This window comes from Musa acuminata, chromosome BXJ1-1, assembly GCF_036884655.1.
Source record: "Musa acuminata AAA Group cultivar baxijiao chromosome BXJ1-1, Cavendish_Baxijiao_AAA, whole genome shotgun sequence".
Taxonomy (NCBI): Eukaryota; Viridiplantae; Streptophyta; class Magnoliopsida; order Zingiberales; family Musaceae; genus Musa; species Musa acuminata.
In genome coordinates this window covers 15,749,783-15,771,873 of record NC_088327.1, presented here as the reverse complement: position 1 = coordinate 15,771,873, position 22,091 = coordinate 15,749,783, and the positions used below count along the sequence as shown (strand labels likewise).

Sequence of the window (22,091 nt, the reverse complement as noted above, 5' to 3'; positions counted from 1 at the left end):
CATATCAAAGGCATATGAAACATTTTGGAGCATATCAAAGGTAGATGAAACATTTCAGAGCATATCAATGGTGGATAAAATGTTTTGGAACATATCAATGGCGTATGAAATGTTTCAAAATATATCAATGGCATATGAAGCATTTTGGAGCATATCAATGGCATATGAAATGTTTCGGAGCATATCAATGACGTATAAAATATTTCGGCGTATATCAATAGCAGATGAAATATTTCGGAACATATCAATGGCAGATGAAATATTTCGGAACATATCAATGACATATGAAGCATTTTGGAGCATATCAATGGCATATGAAATGTTTCGGAGCATATCAATGGCATATAAAACATTTCAAAGCATATCATTAGCGGATGAAACATTTCGGAGCATATCAATAGCAAATGAAACATTTCAGAGCATATTAATGGTGTATGAAATGTTTCAAAACATATCAATAGCATATGAAATATTTCGGAACATATCAATAACAAATACAAATCAAAAGCTCAAATGTCGCATTTGACATTGCATACATTTCATTCTTATCCAAAGCACATATAAAAACATATAATCAAAGCTCTATATATCATATCAAACATATAGATAGTGAAGTAGAATCATAACATAATATGGTCCATCCGTTTCTGAAAGACCACTAAACTTAATCTAAAGCATCGTGGGCTCTAGGCACATACCCTTTACCATTTCTGGCAAAGTTTCAAATAATCCCTTTACCATTTCTAGCAAAGGTTCACATTATCCCATAAATACTAGAGTACAAAATGGTATTGTGAACAATAAAATTAGGATATATCAGGAACACAAGTGGATAACGGAATGCATATGCCTATACAAAACTATGTGATACAAACATAAAATTTACATAATAGATTCAGGTATATAAATAATTGAAGGATAAGAGCAAACAGGAATTCAAAGCAATAATTTAAAGCTCAACTAAAGTAAAGATTTTAGTTGAAATTAATTTCTGAAGTGATGAAACAAGAATAGGTAAAATCAATCAAAGCTCGATTTTAATAGAATTTGAAAGGCACAATTATTTGAAAAACTAATTATGCTCCAATTTACGAAAAATGGGGTCTTTCGAAAGATATATCATATTAATTTTTGATAAATCAAATTTTGTATGAATAAGAGTTTCCAACAAGGAGTTATAAATAATTTAGTAACCTAAGGTCAGAGAATATTATCCCTATTTTGCAAAATTTATAGAGTTGATTCAAACATATGATTCAATAGAAATTATGCTCCAAATCATATAAATATGATATGCACAAAAACATTTATAAATCTAGTTTTTGATAAATCATGTTTTTGCATAAATCAGCGTTTTCAACATAGAGTTATAAGTAAGAGTACTGAAAGGTCAAAACTAATAGTCTTTGTTTTATAGATTTCATAGGGTTAATTTAAATAATAGTTTGAGTAGACAAGTAGACTCCAAATTTATTAGTCTTAATAGTAAAAGAAAGTCTATAAGTTAATTTTCAGATAAATATGGTTTTTCCAAAATCAAGAATCTGAGCATAAAGTTATGACTAGAATAAGGCAGAAAGGTTTGAAAATTTTCAGATTCATTATTTTATATCCAAACGATATAAATATTATATTTGAAGCCAAAATCTTTCAAAATTTTTAGAATTAAGATGAAATCAAAGATCAAAATTCTGTAGGAAGGGATTAGAACACTTGCTTTAGAAAATTTTAAGTCCCAAATTTATTAAATTGATGTAAAACCTTAAGCCGAAGCAAAGCTTCTTCTTCCTTTACTTCAATTCCTCTTCCCTTCTCTTCTCAATCCTACATTATTTGCAACAGGTTTCCCACCTTTAGTTTCTCCTCTAATGTATTAGATTTGGCAAATAAGGATTGCAAGGTGGCAAGCATGCATGAAAGATGCTTATGTGTCATCCATAGAACAAACATAGGTGACACCAATCTTAGGTTAGCTAGTGACACATGTCTACTATTTTTTTTAACTTAATATGAATCTTTCATAAATCATATCAAATTTCTAATATTTATATTTAGGTTCCAACATCACAAATAAGCCCTTATAAAAAAAAAAAAAGATATACTTCTATATGTGTTTTGGATAAGAATGAAATATATGCAATGACATAACTTTCTGTTTCATAAAATAAAAGAGCTTCTGTTTTGCTTATAATCATCCAAAAGCACTAATTTGTTTTATAATTTCTCATATATTTTACTATGATTGAGTTTTTGTTGTGACTTTACTTTTTCAAATCTAGATGTCTTAACTCTTTTGTTATTAAATTTCGAGTCATCGTCTCTTTTACTCTTAGTGAACTTATAAGGACACCAAAAGTATTAAATTATTATTAGGATCTATAAAATATATATAATTTATAATCATTCACTACTTCACACATTAACTCTATAAAACCCAAGACCAACTTAAAAATCATTAATAACCACAAAAGAGGTTATTTCATCTTTACAAGTCACATCAATTTAGATTTTTAATAACATTATATGCAAAGTGTACTTTTATAATGATACCATGTTAAGCCACCAAAAATTTACCAAAATCTTCTATCATTATATTACCTCAGCCCCCACCTAATATTAAGATGAGTGACAAACTAACTTAAAAAATTTATATAGCAATATATGAGCTAAAAAGCTCAGTAAATGACTAACATATATATGACTAAAAGATAATAAATTATATAACATAAGAATCAAGGTATAGATAACAAATTATATAACATAAGAATCGCATAAATACAAGAGTCATATATATATATATATATATATATATATATATATATATATATATATATATATATATCATTTTATTAGAAACATACAAGTAAGCAATGAGCAACATATAAACTACTCAGTATTAAGATACAAGTTATTAGCTCAAGAGTATAGTCACATTTGATATTTTCTTTTAATTCATTCATAACAATGGAGTAAAGAATATTATAAGAGCATACCAAGAAATAAATACAAAACATTAACTCAAATGTAATATTTGACATTTTATTCATTTCATTTTTATCCAAATAGCATATAGGGACACATAAACATCTACTTTAGAAAATATGTTAAAAAATATAAAAAATGAAGTAAGATCATATTCATCTATTTCTAGATAACCATTAATATTATTCTCTCATAGAGCTCCATCCTCTCGGATGAAGTCATTGGGGCTAACAAGAGCATTATAAGTTCTACACATAAGTCCTTTTTTTTAATTTCTAGCATATTATCTCATAATTATCAAAATATAAAAGGATATTCTGAAAGTTAGAATGTATAGGAAGCAACAAATGCACATACGATGCAATATGAGACAATCATGAACTAATGATAAGATATACAAAAATTTAAAGTAGCCACATAAAACTCATTTATGGGAGGAATTTTAGCTAAAGTTCACAAAGATAGAAACAAAAACTAATAAATTTAAGAATAAATCTGTTTTGGTAGAATATACGAGGTATATTGCACTAGATATTTAGATAATAAATTATACTCTAATTTATTCAAACAAAATATATTTTTGAAAAATATATGAGTCTTTTTTTAGATGAAATAAGTTTTGTATAAATTAGAGTTATCCACTTGATTTAGTATAGAGAGGTCAGAACATATTATCTCTATTTAATAAAATTAAAATAATCAAAAGAAATAAATATTTAAATAAATATTTATACTTCAAATCAACTAAATAAGATATTGAAAGAAAGATCTAAGAGTTTAGTTTATAATAAATTTTTTTTCTCTCAAATGTAAATTTTATACAAAGAAATAAATAAGAATCTAGTTTTCAAATAATTAAGTTTTACCCAAATCAAAATTTTACATAAAATATTATAGTTAAGATAAGACAAATATGTTAGAATTTTCATAAATTCTAGATTAACAAATTTATCATTCAATCTTGGGTTAAAATACTTGTTTTAAAAAAAGTTAATTCCAAGGGTGATGATGAATTGGTACAAAATCCTCGAATACCACCCTTTTTTTCTTCATCAATTTTTCTTCTCTTCTCTAGTCTAAGCTCAGTTACAGTAAAATTCTCATATGATAATTATTTTTATTTTTTCTCTAATTATTTAGGTTTAGATAATATAAAAATAATAATATGATAAACATGCATTAAGAAAAACATACATATCATCAATAAAATGCATAGTAGATGACTCCGCTCAAAAACAGACTAGAAGACGATGGAGAGGGCTCCATCACACAGAGTTATCATTTACGATTACATTCGGAAGAGACAAGAGTTAAACAACCTTTATTCAATTACCCTTGAGGAGATGAACCGATCTCATGTGAGGTATTGATTGGTTCGCTGCACCGATTCAGATGCTTTTTAGTCATTAAAGAAAAAAAAAGGTGGGATGCTTCCCAGTAAAAGATGGAACTTTTCTGAATAAATCACCCCAATTCTTTTACATATGTATACACTTATTATTAATAATAGTTGTTATATATTTCTGAATTCTAATTGATATTTATGTATCTTAATAATCCTGATTAATGGTATTTAGTCTATGGAGGTTGACTGAGGGGTGTACTGTGTGAGAGGGGCATTTATTAGAGTGTACAGGGTTATTCCGTTATTTTGAAGCCTTGATAGGATATATATGTAAAAATAATTAGTGTATTCAAGAAAATAAAGTATTTTTCTTTTTTTACCCAACAAAGAAATAAAACCTTTATCTAATCCCACCTTTCTCGCCCAAGGAAAACAATAAGAAAAATCAGCTAATAAATTTACCTGTAAATATAAATAAAATTAAATGCCCGAAGCACCGCCACTCTTTCCCCTCTTTGCTCTCGCTCCCTCGAACGGGAAGCGTCGTCTTCTTTTCTCGATTCCACTTCCGCCAAACCCTAATTGGTGCGTTGCTACCTGCGATCTGATCGGGTTCCGAAACCCTAATTTCTGGTCTAGGAAAAATCTCGAACTCCGGCATGGACGACTGCAGCGGCAAAGCCACTACGGTGGCCCAAGCCATCGCCGCCGCACTGGATTGGGGCTCTCCCCCCGACGCCCGGAAGGCGGCCGTCGACTACCTGGAATCCGTCAGCATTTCTGAACTCACGCTACGCAACGTCCTTTTCTTGAATTTGATCAGTCACGGTTGCTGTTCTTCTTCCAGAGTGGTCTTCCTAAAATTTTCTTCCCGTTGTGATCCACTGGATTGCTCTTGGTTTATGCTTGTAGTATGGCATATTCGAACAACCCCTGAGTGAGCCCAATAATTAGGTTAGGAAATAACACAATTTGCAGATTGTTAGGTCAATACTGAAAGAAACGGGGTGGCAAAAGGAGGAATAAGATTGAAATATAAAGGATGACAGATTGCTGCTAAAGTTGCGGAAATGTATGTCAAGTTTTTGCTAGTTGCTATTACTCAGAATTGGTGTGATCATAGGCCGTGAAAGCTTAAAAGAGGTTCCTTGGTAGGAAATTCAGATAAATGACATTAAATATGATTAAAATAAAACTAGAGACTGGCTCCGTCAAATATGCTGAAAAGATTGTAAATGTTATGGCATATTGTAAAAGATTGCTGTTCTTCTTCCAGAGTGGTCTTCCTAAAATTTTCTTCCCATTGTGATCCACTGGATTGCTCTTGGTTTACGCTTGTAGTATGACATATTCGAATGACCCCTGAGCGAGCCCAATAATTAGCTCAGGAAATAACACAATTTGCAGATTGTTAGGTCAATCCTGAAACAAACGGGGTGGCAAAAGGTGTGATAAAGGAGGAATAAGATTGAAATATAAAGGATGACAGATTGCTGCTAAAGTTGCAGAAATGTATGTCAAGTTTGTACTAGATGCTATTACTCAGAATTGATATGATCATGTACTGTGAAAGCTTAAAAGAGGTTCCTTGGTACGAAATTCAGAGAAATGACATTAAATATGATTAAAATAAAACTAGAGACTGGCTCTGTCAAATATGCTGAAAAGATTGTAAATGTTATCTTTTAACAGTGATTCACAAAAAAAGATACAAAAAATCTGTCTTAAGTTGGTGCAAACTTACATTTCCATTACTGTGATAAAAAAATGTTCTCATATGTTATTAATAAGGTTCTATTTTCATTTTCTATTTTGGTGGTTTAGTGTATTCAAAAAGGCATGGCAATGGAGTGTGTAGCTTAAATGTTAGATTAAAAAAAAAAAAAGGATCTAAGTAGTTGAGATATTTGGAACTTCTATTTGTGCTGATTTTTTATAGGCTGTAAACCTTCATCATTGCACATTAGAACCTTGATTTGTTAGCAGGTTAACTCTGTTCTTTATTCTATATAAATCTAGAAAAAAAATTGGGCGCAATATCTACATGTGAAGGCATCAGTATTTTTGTAGTTTTGGATTTTACTTGTCTGGCTAAGTTCTTTAAGATAGTTTTAAAACTTCTTTTTATTCAAATAGATACTTTGTTTCTCACAGAGCAGATTGGATGATTGTTTCAGGACTAACGGAACCTGGTCCCCTTGGTTCGTTGATCACATAACCATGCTTGACTTTCAGGTGTTATGATTCTGGAGTTTTCATCAGTATTAATTTGAACTTTTGTAACTCAAGTTGATTATCATCAAAATGGAGATTTGACAATGTGTCAGTTGTTTAAGGAAACTTGACAGTTGCAGATCAATGCACAATGTTGCTAAGATGTATACTGGAAGCATTGAAAATGGCTACTTTTATGTTTGATATAATATGACATGTGCTCTAAAGTTTAATACTTTGACAGGCAGTGGAATTTTTAGTCTAAGAAGTTAGTTTATACTTTATAGTGATAGGATATTGCAATCCGTGATTTCCATTATCTGCAACCATTTACCAGTTGAACTCCATTTCATTGTCAAAACTGTATCTTTTTTGTGCACGTGACTGAAATCAATGTCTAGGTAGGAGCTCCAACATATCTGATCTTAGACGTTTGTGATGTTCATATATTTACATTAATATGCTATGCAGGTTAAGAGTGGTGACATTCGAACTTTGGCAAGCACATCTCTGATTCTAGTTCAGAGGAATTGGCCATCAGAGATCCGGCTACATGGGTTCAAGTTATTGCAGGTTTGTTCACATAGAGCATCTTTTTTTTATCCTTCATCTAACATGCTACATGAGAATTTTTCAATAACTGGAATAATCTTTAACATGGTAAACATCAACATTATCATTGTTGAGTATCTAATTATAAAAGTACATTCTTTTTTCAAAGGGAAACTAATAGTCTATTTTATCATATCAATCTAATGGTATGCCTTAAGTTTAAGCAAATGATACTTAATTTAGTCATGGTGGTAGTTATTTACAGATACATATACATATACAGTTATCTATACTTGTGGATATTTAATTTTTCTATTGATATTTTTCTTTTATGATACTGGTTTGTACAAGTAAGTATGCTGCCATATATACTGGGACGTGATATGGTCTGACTGGTTGCTGAAATTGGTTTTCGGCTGAAATTCAAATCCTTAATATGATGTACAATAACAATATGTCCTTATCTTGATTTTCATGTATTATTGTAGCATTTGGTTCGATTTAGATGGGATGAGTTTAACATTACAGAAAGGAGAGAATTTGCAAACCTCACAATCAATATAGTATCAGAGGTGGTAAATCCTCATGAGGAATGGGCGCTGAAGAGTCAGACGGCTGCTTTAGTTGCTGAGGTGCTTGTGTTGCCTGGTCATTTGTTGTGAATTTTATATGGATCATTATGCAGATTATAATATAATTGCCTTTATTTTGGCACAAGGTTGTTCGAAGAGAAGGAGTAGCATTATGGCATGAGCTTCTACCAACTTTGGTTTCTCTATCAATCAAAGGTCCTATTGAGGTAACCTAATAACCCACTTTTAATTTTACTCCTCTTATCATTTAGTCATGTTGATTGTGTAGTGTGTACGGTACCATCCTTTTCTTTTTAAACTGCATATTACCATCTTTACAATCAACAATTTGTATATTTTTCTGTATGATGTCAGGCTGAGTTAGTTGCTATGGTGCTGAGGTGGCTTCCTGAAGACATAACAGTTCATAATGAGGACTTAGAAGGTTGCTATGGGTTTTCTCTTGGGTAGATTTTCCATAGTCAAGTTTTCTCTTTCTAGCTAATATGAAACAATGTTAAAATGAAAAGTAACATCTTTTCTTGCCTGGTTTGTTCTAATTCTGAGTTTCTAACAGGTGACAGGCGAAGAGTACTCTTGCGTGGGCTTACTGAATCATTGACTGAAATTTTTCCACTTCTATATTCTGTAAGTTTGTTGTGCCTCAATACTTTTGGAAAACTTGATTGTTTTGGTTCGATGAAGTGTTTGCACAATGGATACACAATTAAGTAGGTACATGATGCCTCATTTCAGTTGCTTGAAAAACATTTCGGGGCTGCTTTGAGTGAGTTTGCAGGACAACAGTTGGATGCAGCAAAACAGCATGCATCTACTGTAATAGCTTCTCTGAATGCTGTAAATGCATATGCTGAATGGGCTCCTGTGCCTGATCTTGCTAAATATGGTTTGATTCACGGGTATGTTATTAATTATTATCTGATACATCTTTTGGTTAGCAAAATGCAGAATTAATAGATATCCTGTGAGGACATTAATCATTTCTTTTCGACAGATGTGGGTCCTTACTGCAGTATAATGAATTTCGCCTCCATGCTTGTGAGTTTTTTAAATTCATCTGTCAAAGGTATGATTGTTTGTATATAGGAAGTGAAACCTATTTCAGTTTTGTGGTTGAAATCCTTGTTGAACCTTGTTTTGTGCAAACAGGAAAAGACCTACTGATGCTACAGCTGTGGAGTTTGATTCTGCAATGACGATGATCTTCCAGATTTTAATGAATGTGTCTAGAGAATTCCTGAGCAGATCTAGGTCAAATTTTACTGCAATTGATGAAACCGAGTTTGAGTTTGTCGAATGTATATGTGAGTGCATGGTAACTTTGGCTTCTTCCAACATGCAATGTATTACCGGGGATGGAACAACAACAACTCAATTTCTTCAGCAGGTGAAACCAAGGATGTCTGAGATCTTACAAGACCTGCATCATTGAGAGCTGTTCTTTTAACAACTTTTACAGAAAAAAATTATTTGCTTCAAATGAAGCTATGTTCATTTTATTTTTCCATTTCTGCATAATTTTAGGTTCAGCTTATTCTATGATAAGACTGAAACTGTCTTTCTTGAGCTAGTGCCCAAGAATTTTAAAATGGTTGAAGGATCACCTTGGATAATAGTGTAGGAATATTTGAAGGCCAGAAAGATGGACATAGGGTTTAAGAGAAATGGTTGATCAATGATTCAAGGGATAGATGATAGAATAAAAAATAATAGTAATTGGATCAACCTCATCCTCCTAGACTTTTTTTATTTTCCTACTTATTCTAGGTTGTCATTGCAACTGGAAATAAGGAAATTATAAATAATGAAGATGAGAAAAGCTATGTAAAGCAATGTGCTTCAGTCAGACGCACACAAATTTCATCTTAGGAGAGACTTATTTGTATATGATATCAGTCATTTTTGACACAGCACAACATGTGATTTTTTGGCTAATATTGATTTTGCATGTAAAAGTAATGTGGAGTTATGGATTTTTTATAACACCCTCGAGTTACAATATGTGTTAAAAATTAGGACCCATACAAAATAACACAACTTTAGAATCCTATTCCATCCTGTCTAATTGTAACACAAAATGGTATCTATGCAAACAAATCTGTATATCTCAGAAGCTTAGTCATCTAAATGTGATCTGTGGCCTAACTTGAATCATTCTTGTGTCACATAGGCCCCTGCGTTGATAGTAATTATCACATGCTTTAGTTTCATTATATTGACTATTATTATAAATAAACTTATCCCATAATTAGATAATGTTTAACCTCTGTGTGTCTATATTCCTGGTCCAAAACATACTTGCAAGTTGCATGTACTTATAGACATACATGTATCATATTCATATATCCATACTCATAGACATATATGCATAGATATAATCCACAAGAAATAAGTTTGCTCATTTTGGCTATTTATGTAGTATTTGACATAAATATTTTTCATGGGGTTTTATGGTTTAAGTGTTTAGTGCTACATGCGCTTGGCTCTTATTAACTGATAGGCAACCTTGAGTGATGCATTAAGTAGTTCTATACGTATGATCTTGTTAAGAATAATGGTTGACTCTCTTCTGTATTTTTACACTCGCATATTAGCAATTTTCATGGCTTCTTGGTTTAACTCATGTACTTAACTGGAAGTGGTTATGCGGTCGTAGATATGAAATTTTATAGATTTTAATTTTGGCCATCTGAAAGCTAGATGAATATAAGGTTTTGTACCTTACAGCATTAGAAATTAGATGTCAGACATCACATTGATACTGAAAGATTAAATGTTTTGGTTTGAAAGCTTGGTAATTTTGTTAGAACCCTCCACCTAGCTACAAAATTTTATTTTCAGTGTACACTTTGCCTGACACCCATGTTCTTCCAATTTCCAGTTTCCAGTTTCCAGTTTCCAATTTCCATTGACCATTTAACAGATCCTTTAACACAGTTTGAATTTCAAGTGCAGTCAGCTTTACATGTATCATTTTTCAACAATTTTAGATGCTTACGGTCTGATTCCCTGAATATGCTTCTTTGTCTGTGTATACACAATAAACTTATTTTTTAAAGATGCATTCAAGAGTGTGTTTTTACTTGTAAAAATATAGCAACAGGCATCTTCAAGAGTTTCATCTTGAAAACAAAATGTATTTTGCAGTTTCCTATTCATCTGATCTCCTCCACAGTAGCGCACCTTTTTGTACATGCTACTTGTCATAGTGCATTATATTTTAGTGGTTAAAGAGTCCTGGTATATGCCTATGTTTTACATAATTCTCAGTTAACTTTTAGTCCTACAGAAGAAAAAGTTCTGTTCTCTTACTTTATTTACCAGATGTGGCTAGCACAATATATTAAGTTATATGTTGTATGATCTATAATTTCTAATCTTGACTTTATTGAATTATTATTTAGAAGTTTTTAGGTGCCTGGTAAATTCCAATTATATCCAATTATTCATTCACAGGTAGAACCTTCCTTTTGCCTCGATTGGAGAAACTGCTGTTCTTGTTGCAGTTCCACCAACCAATTTAGAGTCTAACACTTTGTTTTTTGAAATACTTTTTGAACGTGTGACATTTTTCAATTCCTCCATCTTCCCTTTAAAATGTAAACTTCCCTTTTTGATGAAATTAGGGCAGCGAATTATTCTTCAACATTGTATGTCCCATTACATATCTCTATTGAGGTTTTTGTTCTTTGCAAATGGTTAGTGATCGTTTCACCTTCCAATACTGTGTTTTAGCATGACAATTTGCATCTTGATGGGATGCATAGTGCCTTTGTTATAAGTTCTCTTGATTTTTTGTTGCTTTGGTTAGTTATGCATTAATTCCATATGTTCTCTTTGCAGATGGTGGAGTACTACCAACATGTAAAGTTTGGCCTCCACTTCCAATCTTTGCTCTTTTGGCTTGTATGTATTAGTTCTTGCCCAGAATTATTTTTACCTACAGTGTCAGATATAAGTTGATATCATTATTTCATATTGGTGTGTGCATAACAAGGTTGGGATATAACTTGTCCTGTGATGCTAACAGGCAATAATGAGAGAACCTGTATCAAAGGTGAAAGGCGGTGGACAGATTGGTGGGGACAATTCTGCTGTTGGTAACTCTGAAGTTTCTTCCAGACCTACAGAAAAAGAAAAGAAAGGGGTGTCAGCTTTCATCAATGATGACATTTGTGCAGCTATCTTGGATATTTCTTTCCAGAGAATGTTAAAGAAAAATCCTTCTGCAACCAACATATCAACATCTAAAGCATTTGAACTTTGGGATGATGAGTTTGATTCAAGAACTGACTTCAGCCAATACCGCTCTAGGCTGGTAAGACTTTTTCTGATTCAATTAATGTGGTGCATTATGTAACATCCTTTCATGCCTGTGTTGTTTTCCTAACTATATGGAAGTGAATAACTTTTTTCATAGAATTTAATGTTCATGGAAATTTGGATTGTATTTTGTCAATATCCTGATTGGACATAGCTATGCCATATTCTTTAATAAATTAATATATAATTGTTGCATATGCTCCGGTGTAGCAACAATTGTGGATGACATTTGTTACCAACTTGATCAATCTTTTTCATCTACTCGGCTCCTTTTATTTGCTTAGGAAACTTTTCAAATATTTGGTCAGTTTTATGTTCATTTGTATCTCAATTTTGTTAAAATAGTTGTTGGATGGACATTTATCATGTCCTTTTTTTTTCTGTCAGCTGTAATTTAGTGATGAAAGCTGACCTTTGCTAGACCCTGACAGCTTATTTGTGAGTTGGAGGCCTATTTCATAACTTGCATTTCTTTGCATGAGTCACTTAGTATTGGACAAGATACAAGTTACTTGATGCATCAAGTTCTTTATTTCTTATATGGGTTGCAAACCACTGAATGGTGGAACTGCTTGATAAGCATAAGAAGACTAGTACTTATTAAAAAGCAAGAGATAAGTATTATCTTGGGAACTTAATAACCTCCACTTCACAGATGTAAATTCAAGAAGTTAGTGCAATAGAGCTCTCAAATTCTGTTCAGTTTCACATATTCTCTTTGTTCCATTGTGAGTTTGTAACTGGGGATGCTATGACGTGCAATTGAGATTTAACTTTTTTTCACTTGTACTCTTAAGATTCACTGTCTAGTAACTAGCTGATCATCATAACCATTTAAATTGGGAGTGTTAATTCGTGGTCTGTCATAAAGCCTTGGTTAGCATGTGAGCCACAACTTGTAATATTCTGACTCATGGGTTGTATTTTGTTAGATCACATGGTTTCAGTAATGCAAAAAACTGAAAGCAAATACTACCTACTTATCCTTACTATTAAACTTTGTTCAGAATAACAGTTTAGAAATCTTATTGTGTTTGATTAGTCTAAGATCTTTTTGACAATCTTGTCCTGCACTGAATGTCCCAGCTGGAGCTCATCAGACTTGTTGCTGTTCAAAAGCCACTGGTAGCTGCAACAAGAGTTTCGGAGAGAATTAACCTGATACTCAAGAGTTATGTCCATGCTTCAGTGTCTGCGCAGGTTTTATGCTTAACTTCTATGGAGAACTAAGTTGCTAAATTCCAATTATCTTCCATCATTTGTTATAAAATTAATTTATTCCTAATATCCAAAAGTAAATGGAGAACTTTGTTATTGTGTTTGAACCTCAGGATGTAGCCTTAATAGAAAGTATGCAACTGGGACTTGAAACAGTTGTTGGTGCAATTTTTGATGGTTCAGCTGAATTTTTAAATAGCGCTGCTGAGTCCAAGTTCCAGTTATGCACAATTTTTGAAGGTTGTTTTTTTACTCTGGTAGTATCGTGGGCTTGTATATTTTAATTGTTATTCCTGCCTGCTAAAATACCCTGGCTTTGATGTTTTCAGGTGTGCTTCAATGGTTCCTTTCTTTAAGCTGGACCGAACCAGCACTTGCAGTAATCCTTGGTAGATATTTGGATGCGATGGGGCCTTTTCTCAAATACTATCCTGATTCAGTTGCGAATGTTGTGAATAAACTTTTTGGGCTTTTGACATCACTTCCTATTGTGATCAAGGTTATGTTTAAAATCTATGTTTCTGACAGAAATATTGTGAAATTCAATTATATTCTCATTATTATACCTCTGAATTATTTGGACCTTCTTTTGCAGGATCCTTCTTTTAATAATGCTCGTCATGCTAGATTGCAAATTTGTACATCATTTATACGCATTGCAAAAGCTGCAGAAAGAAGTCTTCTTCCTCATATGAAGGTTCATTTAATAGTGTTAACCTCTCCTGAATGGAAATTTTTATAGGATGCATGCCTTTATGCATTACATATAAAATATTTGCTATATTAATTGCATTTATGATGAAATAGCATATGCTCTTGGGTATATGCTATTTGCAAGAGAAAGATATAATGTCTTTAACCTAGTCTGGATTCCTTGTGTTGCCTTCCCTGCCATTATGTGGCATTTGCTTAGAGGACACCATTTTGGTTTAAAAAATTACTATTTTTTGGGTAGAGGATTATTTTATTTAATTATGAGGTTTATTTTCTTTGTACATTGTAGAATATGGAATAATGAATGTCTTCATATCTGCTTCTTTGGGAACTCTATAATTTTTAGTTAAATTGGACTTGGATCTAGAAATGTGCTTTAGATGTATTTATTTAGGGGAAGCATACTTGTGTCTCAGAGTTAAATGATAAAAAGTTCTTTATACACTCTCCTAGATTTTCAGGAGTCAGGAGTGACAATTCATCATTTTTTGAAGTCTGAAAAAGAAAATTATTTTAACAGTTGCGAAGTACAAACCTTGGTAGTTGGTAGTAAAGTAGAACAATGAGCTCTTTTCCAAATTGACAGATGTATGCTTGCTCCAATACTCCAAATTTAAGTTATGTTGCAAAATGAATTCCCAACACAATATACCACCAGGCTTCAGAAATCAGGGACAAATTATATTGTCAGGAGAGCTCATTTATCAGTTCATCACAGTTTCAGTAAAAAAAAATTGTGGTCAGTTGACAAGTTTTGCATTAGGGAATTTCTCCCACTTGAGTATCTTGATCAATGCAGCATCAACTATGATAATACTGCAATGGAATTTGTAAATTATTCATCAAGATTCCTAGAGAAGTCATATAGGTGCAACATAGGTGTCCAATCATTGTGCTGATTGGTCCAACTTCTTTAACAATACATAAGGAATCCAAATTAATCCCCATTGTTCAACAAGATTTTATCAAGGTATTTATTTGAATCACCTCCTTAAAGTGCTTATAATGGCAAATTCTGAAGATTTAATTTCTCTAAAAAATTTATTGTTCTTTTCTGCCCATGGGAAATATTAAGCTGCAGCCTAAAGGCATTTCTTGGAGCCATTGGTCACACTCCTTCCTGCATAATTGTCTAAGAATCATTTGACTTCCTGATTAAACAAGCGAGCAGTTGTATGAATGTTAAAGAATGCACCAAAGGCTCCCCAGTAGTTTCAGTAAAGGGACATTAAAAAAAGAGCATTTTATTCTCAGAGCTAGCTTGACAATATACACGAAGGTTTCTGCAACATGACTTCCTTAATCATAGTATATATTATTTGTTGTTGCTATTGAATATTTGAGTCTACAGATTAGGGTACAGCATAGGTGTACATATTATTAACATTAATGAAGTTAATAATGCTTAATTATTTTTGAAAAAATGATGATTTGGTAATTAAGGCTTTCACCATAGCTGAGCCTGTGGAACGTCAGATATATGCAGGTTGCAACAAAGAGGTTATTTTATAGATTTAAACACATAGTACCGACTCCTTTCTGGAGCAACATCACTGCTCCAAGGCCTGCCCACTTTCAAAACCATAGCCATGTTAATTATCAACCCCTTCTCTATTTTTCAGGTTTGTGATACTTATATAATTGTTTAATGAATCATTTAGGCAAAAATTAAACAAAAAATGGAATGAAGTTTCTGTACATCTAGAATTGATAGAAGGATTTTGGGTGATTAGGCATGAATTATATTTCTAATATCGCAGGGTATTGCGGACACCATGGCTTATCTACAAGGAGAAGGTCACTTACTTCGTGGTGAGCATAATCTTTTAGGTGAAGCATTTCTTATCATGGCATCTTCTGCTGGGTAATGTCTCATTCTTACTTTAGGTTTGCCTCATCAGCCACTTATAGTTCTTGTGGCTTTTTTTTTTTGGCAAGTAGCATGAAGAAAATATTTAAAATGTCATTCCATGTTCAGAATTCAACAGCAACAGGAAGTGTTAGCTTGGTTACTTGAACCATTAAGCAAGCAATGGACACAGTCAGAGTGGCAAAATGCTTTTCTATCCGACCCTGCTGGTCTAACTCGATTATGTTCTGATCCTCAATTTATGTGGTCAATTTACCATACTGTAACATTCTTTGAGAAGGCACTGAAAAGAAGTGGAATCAAAAAGTCTGTCCTGAATCTACAAGGAAGTTCAGTAGTCACTGATGTTTCCACTCAACCACATCCTATGTCTTCTCATTTATCATGGATGCTGCCCCCTCTCTTAAGGGTGAGTGGATTAACTGAAGCTTGATTATTCCTATATCCTCGTGCTAGTTTAAAGAACATGTTGCAAATTAGATCAAGGTAGACACAAACTTCAATGGTGCACCAGAATTATTTTGTTCTTTTATGACCACTTTGTATATGTAATAAGTTGCACTATCTTTTTGTTCGTCTACAGCTGATTCGTTCCATACATTCTCTTTGGTCTCAACCCATAACTCAAACTTTGACGAGCGAAATCAGTGCAGCAAAGGCTATGAATCATGTCGAGCAGGCTAGCCTTCTTGGTGAAAGCAATAAATTGTTCAAAGGTCTGTCCACTTCTGCAGATGGACCCCAGACTGACACATTGAGGGAAGGAGAGTCAAGTGAAAACGACATAAGAAATTGGTTAAAAGGAATCAGGGATAGTGGGTAAGGATGCCATTATTCTGCTTATCCATAATTCATTTGGGTATATAATTTCTTTGCATCATCCTTTGCTTTCAGCTTTGTTTCATCTTTGGCTGAGCTGGTATCATAGAAGCAAACAGACACATGCACAGGGGATGCACAATGAAAAAAATTGATATACTTTTAATGGATATGATTGTATAATAATATTAATGTTGAGTAGCTAGTCTTACTGTCTGGAAATAACTCCTGTTATCATTGTTGTTGCTGATTAAAAAAGGGAGAAAATGTGAACTTGGAAGTTCAGGTAGGAAATAAGACTCATAAGATAGAATCTGAGAGGAAAGTGAATAATTTTACATGTGATCTCAACAGGTGAGAACAACTCAGCTAATCATTTCTGTTGTCAGATATTTCGTGATAAATGAGATAAAATGTGTATGGAAACATCTTTTATTACTATCATCATAGTCACACTTGTGGATTAATATGGGATAAAATGTGATGGACCTAAAAGTGTTTGTAGGAAACAAGACATGTAGATGGTGTTTGATATGTTTTCTTTTTAGTGTTGGAACTAACTGTAGTCAGAATATAGAGCTTCGGTTTGGATTTATGAAAGACAGAGTAGGTGTGTTCTTTACAGCTCCCATTCTCGAGGACTCATTAGTATACATTTTCAGTGATACAAAACCTCATATCAATTATATCAGTCCAAAAAAAGGATTTTAAAGAAAAATGTAAATCTTTGTTTTTTGTTCCAATTCCAGCTGATTCTAGTCACAATACCAATTGCGAACTAGCCAGACACCACTTGAAGATAAATAAAAATAAAAATAAATAATATAACATATATTTTCTTAAAAAATTAGATTCAAAACAACTAACATCTTATTTTTTCAAATGTTCAGTGATAAATGCCATTGTTGCTGTTTAGGTTAAGCAAAGGACAAAAAGTTAAGCACCTAGCTTTTAGGTGATACAAGTACATTTTATGGAGTGGAATTGTGGAGCCATAAATTAGGCCAGTATTCTAACAGATTGATTAGAGCTATGGAGTGTTATGGATGGTTGGATGCTCCTCACTATTTTGTCATAGGATGTAATTTAGGCAGCTAGCAAGAAATAATAACAGTCCAAAATATTTTGGAGACAGAATAAATCATGATAAGAAGATCTAGATTAACAAATCTGTCCCATTTATTTGCTAATCATTTAATTTTTACTAAAAAATGTTAAAACTAAAACATAGAAAAAGAAGCTTTGATTATTACCTTGATAGCATGGACTACTTTTGTATTGTTGATTAAGATGGGATAACAATAGGAAGGGGAAGAGAATGTGAAAGGAGAAAAGAAAGAGAAGGTGAGTGTTTGCTATTTTTTAATTTTTGCTCACCATTGGTGATCTCCTACTTGGCTGATGTCAGCATATCCTCCTAGAGACATAAAAGTGAGTTGTACATAGTGTGCACTTCATGGGAAAAGGGGAGAACTTGCTCTTTTTAACCAAACTATCAGATTTTGCATAGGTCCTTGCATATTGATTTCCAGTAAATTATCAAGAACCTGGAAGCAAAGGGCCAAGGTGGATACCAAGGCATCTGCGCCTTGAACAATAAATTAGCGTATTGTTGGTTATATTGTTATGTTCACATGTATAAGTCATGGAAATATGTTGTGCTACAACAAATTTGTTCTACCACTTGAGAAGTCTGACACCCTTTATATGACAAAAAAGAGTAAGTATTCTTATTTGTCTTATAATATAGGATGGTTTATAAATTAAATGCAATATTTAGGTGATAGCTATTGGGTAATAACTGATAAGTATGGAACTACCTATTGTATCTGAATAAGTTGGTATGCTGAATTAAATTGGTACCATTAAATGCTTGGCACCTAAGATGATAAAGTTCATGATTCTCTTTTTATTATCTGTTTTTTTGAGACCTTTAGTGTTGTAAAAACCATACACAGAAGCCTTTTTAAAATTGGAATATCATTTCCATGCAATATAAAGTGAGTTATTATACTTGGAAATATTAACTTAAATGGGGTTTAAAGCAAAGGCTACAGCTGGAGCTGTTGTGATAATTGTTTGGATTGAAGTGTACACTTTTGCAATTGTTTATCAAACTCTTTAGTTTTTATGATGTTTGTTTTCTTTTTTTAGTGTATGATTCTATGGCCATACTGATATTTCCTGCTCTAAATTCCATGAAGCATTTAAAGTCTTGGCATTTGTCTTTTAGGGTCTTGAGGATCCATCTTTTTCAGTTTTGGCTCTGTGATCTGCTAATTTAGTGTTAAATGATATCTTTCAATGTTATGTTTATCTTCCACCTTGGGATGGGCTTCATGAGTTATTAGCACTTTTCATTTCCTGCACACTCCTTTTCGTTCTCTTTGGGTTTGCTGCTATGTCTTGCAATCCTGAAAGATTTTGCAGGTAATGCCTATAATATTAGCAATTTGTTCGAGTGACTGCAGGTACAATGTTATAGGTCTATCAGCAACCACAGGAGATACATTTTTTCGGTGCATTGAGAGTCACTCTGTTGCATTAGCTCTAGTCGAGAATGTCCAATCTATGGAATTTAGACATCTGCGGCAACTTATCCACTTGGTCATCATTCCTATGGTCAAATTCTGTCCGCCAAATTTATGGGAGGTTTGGCTAGAGAGCATTTTACACCCATTACTCCTCCACTGTCATCAAGCTCTTGCTTGTTCATGGTCCAGTCTTCTACTTGACGGCAGGGCAAAGGTTCCTGATACCTTTGGCAATCTTTCTGGTTTGGAGCTGAAGGTGGAAGTGATGGAAGAAAAGTTGCTCCGTGACTTGACTCGGGAAGTGTGTTCTCTTCTCTCAGTTCTAGCTTCACCACCTCTTAATAGTGGACTTCCTTCTTTGGAGCATCTTGGACCTACTAATCGTGTAGACTCACTTAAAGAATTGAATGCATTTGTCTTAAATTCTATGGTCGGGTAAGAGTCCCAGGAAGACTCACAGCCTCAAATTTGTTCATTAGAAAAACACCCAATAGATTTTCTGGTGTTAGCATTTCTGTAGAGCTGATAATCATGGTTTTGCAGATTTCTCATGATGCACAAAGGTCTTGCTCTTCATGCGCTGAAAATAGGCATTGATGTCTTTGCATGGACAGATGGTGAAGCTGTGACTAAAGCTATCCCTTTCTGCGGAGCTATTATTCTTCTTGCTATCATGACAAACACTGTGGAACTTAGAGAATTTGTTGCTAAGGATTTATTCCTTGCTTTAATTAAAGGTCTAACTCTTGAGTCAAATGCTGTAACTAGCTCAGATATCCTCGGATTGTGTCGTGAAATATATGTCTATCTGGCAGATAGAGATCCTGCACCTAGACAGGTAAATTTGAAAACCTTTTGATTTAGTGTAGAGTCATAATTTTAAGAAGCAAAACTTTCATGCCAAATACAATTGGTATCATGAGGTGAATTTGTTTATAGGTTCTGCTGTCCCTCCCTTCTATTACAAGAGATGATTTGCTCGCTTTTGAGGATGCTCTGGCTAAAACAAGTAGCCCTAAGGAACAAAAACAACTTATTAAGAGCTTGCTTCTGTTAGCTACTGGAAACAAATTAAGAGCCCTTGCTACCCTTAAGAGCACAAACATCATAACGAATGTGACAGGTGAGAAACTCCATACCTCTTCACTTTTGTTTCTTTTGGTTCATGTGGCATTTCTTTGTGATGTTTTGGTGTCTGTTACAACCATACATATCTCTCTGGGTTTTCTTTTCCACCTTATGCCTGTTTTAACCTTGTATCTTGTTGGAAAACATGCCAGTAGTTGCAACAAATTGATGTGAAATATATGGCTCTTTTGACCCAGTGATATAACAATTGCTGATAATCGGATATAGCCTGTAACACGAATGAACAGACTAAGAAATAACTAACAAGGCATGCTTTAATCAAACCATCTTGGTGCTGCAACCTTAAATCTGTTTATGTTACGGCATATATGGGTGTTATCAGATCAATCAGGCCAATCATACATCATACTTTGAAGAGTATAGATTATAATCTGCTGCTGAACAAAACATAAGATGGAAATTATAATGATGCTTAATTGTGGTGGCACTAAATGCTTTCCATGACTTCCAGGTTATGGGAACATAACAGCTTGTAACAATTGATTTCTTTCCTACATTCGGATTCCTGTACAAATAATGAAATTGGATCATGCAAGTTTTTCTCGAGGATAGTGGACTTCATTACAATCCATTTTGTTATTTACATTTTGCAGGTAGATCACGGAGTTCAACCGCAACTTCTGGACCTAACATTGAAGAAGATGACACCATTGGCTTAGCGGCAATAACTTGAGATACTTTTATCTGTTCTGATCTCTAATCTTTTGGAGGATGGGTTCAGAAATTTCAGACGGGATTTATAACCAAGACATACAAATTGTTGTGCCAAAAACAAATGCACGACTATTCATGATACCAAAGAGCAGAATCAAATTGTTTTCGTTCAATCAGGCCCCATTAGGTTGTATCATAATGTTCAACAGATGTCTCTTTATCTTGGGTTTGTGTGGCATATCTATCCTTTGCGTTTGGATTTCCCTTGTGGAGTTAATTTATATGTTTCAGGTGCTGTATAATCTAAATGTTTTATAGTTCAATTGGCTATTTACTAGTTTGGGATCCATAAATATTACATGCACATGTAAACTACACTTGTATTTTGATTGTGCTTATGAGCGGCGGCAATTCACAGCATAAATGATTCTTTGGCACAAATCATCTGTGTTCATTATGTCATTACGTGGCATTGGCAAGGCTAGGATTTCTAAACCTAATTGTTGAGAATCTCTTTGCAACACTGTGGATATATTCAAAAAAAAAAAAAAAAAAAAAAAAATATATATATATATATATATATATAGTTTTATTTTAATGCATGTGATTTTGGTTATGAATTTTTTAAGTCTTATGGTTTACTCGTATTTAAAATAATTTTTATATTTAAAAAAAATATAGTAAATAAGTTTCTTAAATCAAGTTCGAGTTAATAAGCGTTAGAATCTGTATTTACGTGGTATATGTTGGTTCGTAATAAATCATTAATATAATAACATATATAATTTATTATTAAGGTTTATTTTAACCTTTGTAGTTTTGGTCACAGATCTATTAAATTCTTATAATTTATTCATGTCTAAAATAATTTCTATATTTTTAAAGACGTAACATATAAGTTTCTCCCGTTAAATCTGAGTTAACAGATATTAGAGTTTCTTTATATGATATGTTAACTTATAATAAATCATTAATATAAGGATACGTATAATTTAAGTTTAAAAAAAACTGAGACCTCCATCAATGGCAGGATGAGACGTCGTCTGGCCTCTCCTACCTTTGCCTCTTTGCCTTTGTCCGCCACTACGACGTTCATTGCTTCCTCTTCCTCGACAAGTTGGTTA

General features: G+C 33.1%; 1 protein-coding gene across 5 annotated transcripts; it reads left to right on the top strand.

The window, feature by feature from the left end:
- The first annotated feature begins 4,825 nt into the window (after window positions 1-4,825).
- Window positions 4,826-21,408, top strand: LOC103997995 (protein HASTY 1). 5 transcript variants are annotated; one of them, XM_065187182.1, is made up of 23 exons: window positions 4,826-5,097; window positions 6,505-6,562; window positions 7,013-7,114; window positions 7,582-7,725; window positions 7,812-7,892; window positions 8,041-8,110; window positions 8,243-8,313; window positions 8,422-8,585; window positions 8,681-8,752; window positions 8,836-9,073; window positions 11,530-11,592; window positions 11,717-12,004; window positions 13,096-13,209; window positions 13,341-13,467; window positions 13,557-13,726; window positions 13,823-13,924; window positions 15,702-15,805; window positions 15,920-16,220; window positions 16,395-16,630; window positions 19,102-19,599; window positions 19,708-20,002; window positions 20,104-20,287; window positions 20,907-21,408. In XM_065187182.1, exons 2-23 carry the CDS (start codon window positions 6,548-6,550, stop codon window positions 20,984-20,986), a joined length of 3,519 nt encoding a protein of 1,172 aa, XP_065043254.1. In that variant the 5' UTR covers window positions 4,826-5,097; window positions 6,505-6,547; the 3' UTR covers window positions 20,987-21,408. The 5 variants fall into 5 exon arrangements, with proteins under 5 accessions (XP_065043254.1, XP_065043244.1, XP_009417631.2 ...); XM_065187172.1 differs by having other exon boundaries at window positions 6,482-6,562; XM_009419356.3 differs by lacking the exon at window positions 6,505-6,562.
- Window positions 21,409-22,091: the final 683 nt, after the last annotated feature.

Coding starts and splice junctions, on each gene's coding strand:
- LOC103997995 (XM_065187172.1), top strand. CDS start 4,987: ATGGACGACTGCAGCGGCAAAGCCACTACGGTGGCCCAAGCCATCGCC. Junction 9,074..11,529: donor CAACTCAATTTCTTCAGCAG/GTGAAACCAAGG, acceptor TTCTCTTTGCAG/ATGGTGGAGTACTACCAACA. Junction 16,631..19,101: donor AAAGGAATCAGGGATAGTGG/GTAAGGATGCCA, acceptor GAGTGACTGCAG/GTACAATGTTATAGGTCTAT.